The 1,958-nt window shown below is 41.5% G+C and overlaps 1 protein-coding gene across 1 annotated transcript; it reads right to left on the bottom strand.

Moving 5' to 3' along the window:
* Nucleotides 1–250: 250 nt before the first annotated feature.
* Cbr-dhs-6 lies at nucleotides 251–1,735 on the bottom strand (the record flags this gene model as incomplete). The annotated part of the gene is made up of 6 exons (XM_002632058.1): nucleotides 251–504; nucleotides 549–772; nucleotides 816–1,029; nucleotides 1,074–1,452; nucleotides 1,497–1,668; nucleotides 1,722–1,735. The coding sequence occupies 6 exons, from the start codon at nucleotides 1,733–1,735 to the stop codon at nucleotides 251–253; spliced, it is 1,257 nt and encodes a 418-aa protein (XP_002632104.1).
* Between the last annotated feature and the right edge of the window lie 223 nt (nucleotides 1,736–1,958).

Raw genomic sequence — 1,958 nt, 5'->3', positions numbered from 1 at the left:
GGTGAATTTCGAGAATACTCAAGACAAGACAGACACCATCCTTGTTTGGAAGGTTTCTGGAAAACACTTTTCAGTTGGAGAGGGACAGATTTCGGAGTCTCGAATTTTTTCCAAAGACACACAAGTTCATTCTCAGACAGCTTCCGCATTTTACGAATTTATGGTCCATACTCCGATTTACAAGCAAAATGATACAAAATCGAGGGGAATAAGTTCGAGAATTCTACAAAATAACAATATAAAGTGCCAGTTAGAGTTTTCCTTCGGTGAACTTTCTGAGAAGACTCTCCAGTTTCATCGCACCGGGCATGTCACCAGAGATTTTCAGTTTCTTTGTCATCAACGCAGTTGTTGGACGCAATTTTCCACTGAACAGAGGAGCAAAGTGTTCTGGTGCCAGGGTGAATTTGACATCTGGTTTGTGACAAGACTGATTGTCGATAATCTCTCCATCGCCGTTTTTCAAGTCTAATGTGATGAATCGCTCGGATTTTGTTACAGGATCTGAAAGCAAATTCTTTGAAAAAATATGAGGAACATTTTCACACCTTTTAGAATGAATTGATACACGAATCCTGTCTTCTTGACTATATCTCCATTCAAAAGGCGTTTCGCTGATTCGAAGGTCTGCTTGATTTCTTCCTCAATCACTCCTGCCTCATGGGCAACCTTCTTTTTTCCAAAGGTTGCTCCTGTAGAAAACTTATGGTCGTATGTTCCTGATGGAATGAAGAAATCAGGCATCAATGGCGCGCCGGGTACACATGCGTATCTACAAAGAAACATGGTTTTTCTTGAAACCTTGAAAACCAAACCTTTCAAAATCAGTGACACCTTCGGCTTTGAGAATGTCTTCATCGATCAAGAAATTTCCAGTAAAATCTCTGGAGTTTTTAGACAGAACAGCATAGGCGGCATCAGCCATGATAGCTGGTTTTCTGCTCCCAGCTTCTCCACCCTTGTCGGAGAGCATCTCCATGGCGGCAGTCCAGATGGCGGTGAGCGGCCATAGGGCATTCACAGCGATTCCTGTGATTCAATGGGTAGTTTCATTTGTATACATGTAACTCTACCGTGTGGTTTGAATTCTTCATGTTGTCCCAACACACACATTGACATTCCATATTTTGCCATTGTGTACGCCACATGATTCGCAAACCAACGTGGCTCCATAAGAAGCGGTGGTGAAATATTCAAGACATGTGGGTTCTTGCCCGACTTTAGATATGGAAGGCATGTCTTCGTCATCAGATATGTGCCACGTGTATTGATGGAATGCATCAAATCGTATCGTTTCATTTCGGTCGACTCAGTGTCGGTGAGAGAGATGGCTGATGCGTTGTTGACCAGAATATCGATTCCACCAAACTTCTTAACTGCTTCGTCAACTGATGCTTTAACAGAAGCTTCATCACGAACATCAACGATACATGGAAGAGCTTTTCCACCTGCCTGAAAATAAGTGGTTTGGAGAGAAGATTCATGATGCGGACAACCTTTTCAATTTCTTCGGCAGCTGTATAAATGGTGCCTGGAAGTTTAGGATGAGCAGTGGCGGTTTTGGCAGCTACAACAATATTGGCACCGTCGTTCGCCAATTTCAGCGCAATTTCTTTTCCTATTCCTCGAGATGCACCGGTTATCAACACAGTTTTTCCGACAAATTTTCTGAAAATTTCGGATTGAAAATCAGCTAACCGCAAACACAACAGGAACCTTACCCAGTGTTAAACATTATTCAGATAGATTGTCCTTGTTTTGGAGCTGAAAATCGTAAGAAATTGATTCAGTGTCTTGAAAATGAGAGATGTGTTATAAATAGTGTTGTTGTCTTTTATCTCTCTTTTTTCTCTGTGGAAAAGAGACGCAGTGATACAAAGAAAATACGACTAAGACTACATTCTGGGTGATCAAATAGGTCAAAGTATACACTACATGCGTACTATTCACTATGGAAA

The sequence above is a fragment of the Caenorhabditis briggsae genome, assembly GCF_000004555.2.
Source record: "Caenorhabditis briggsae complete genome, chrII, whole genome shotgun sequence".
Lineage (NCBI taxonomy): Eukaryota > Metazoa > Nematoda > Chromadorea > Rhabditida > Rhabditidae > Caenorhabditis > Caenorhabditis briggsae.
Note: the sequence above shows the minus strand (reverse complement) of the source record. Positions and strands in the feature narration are given on the sequence as shown.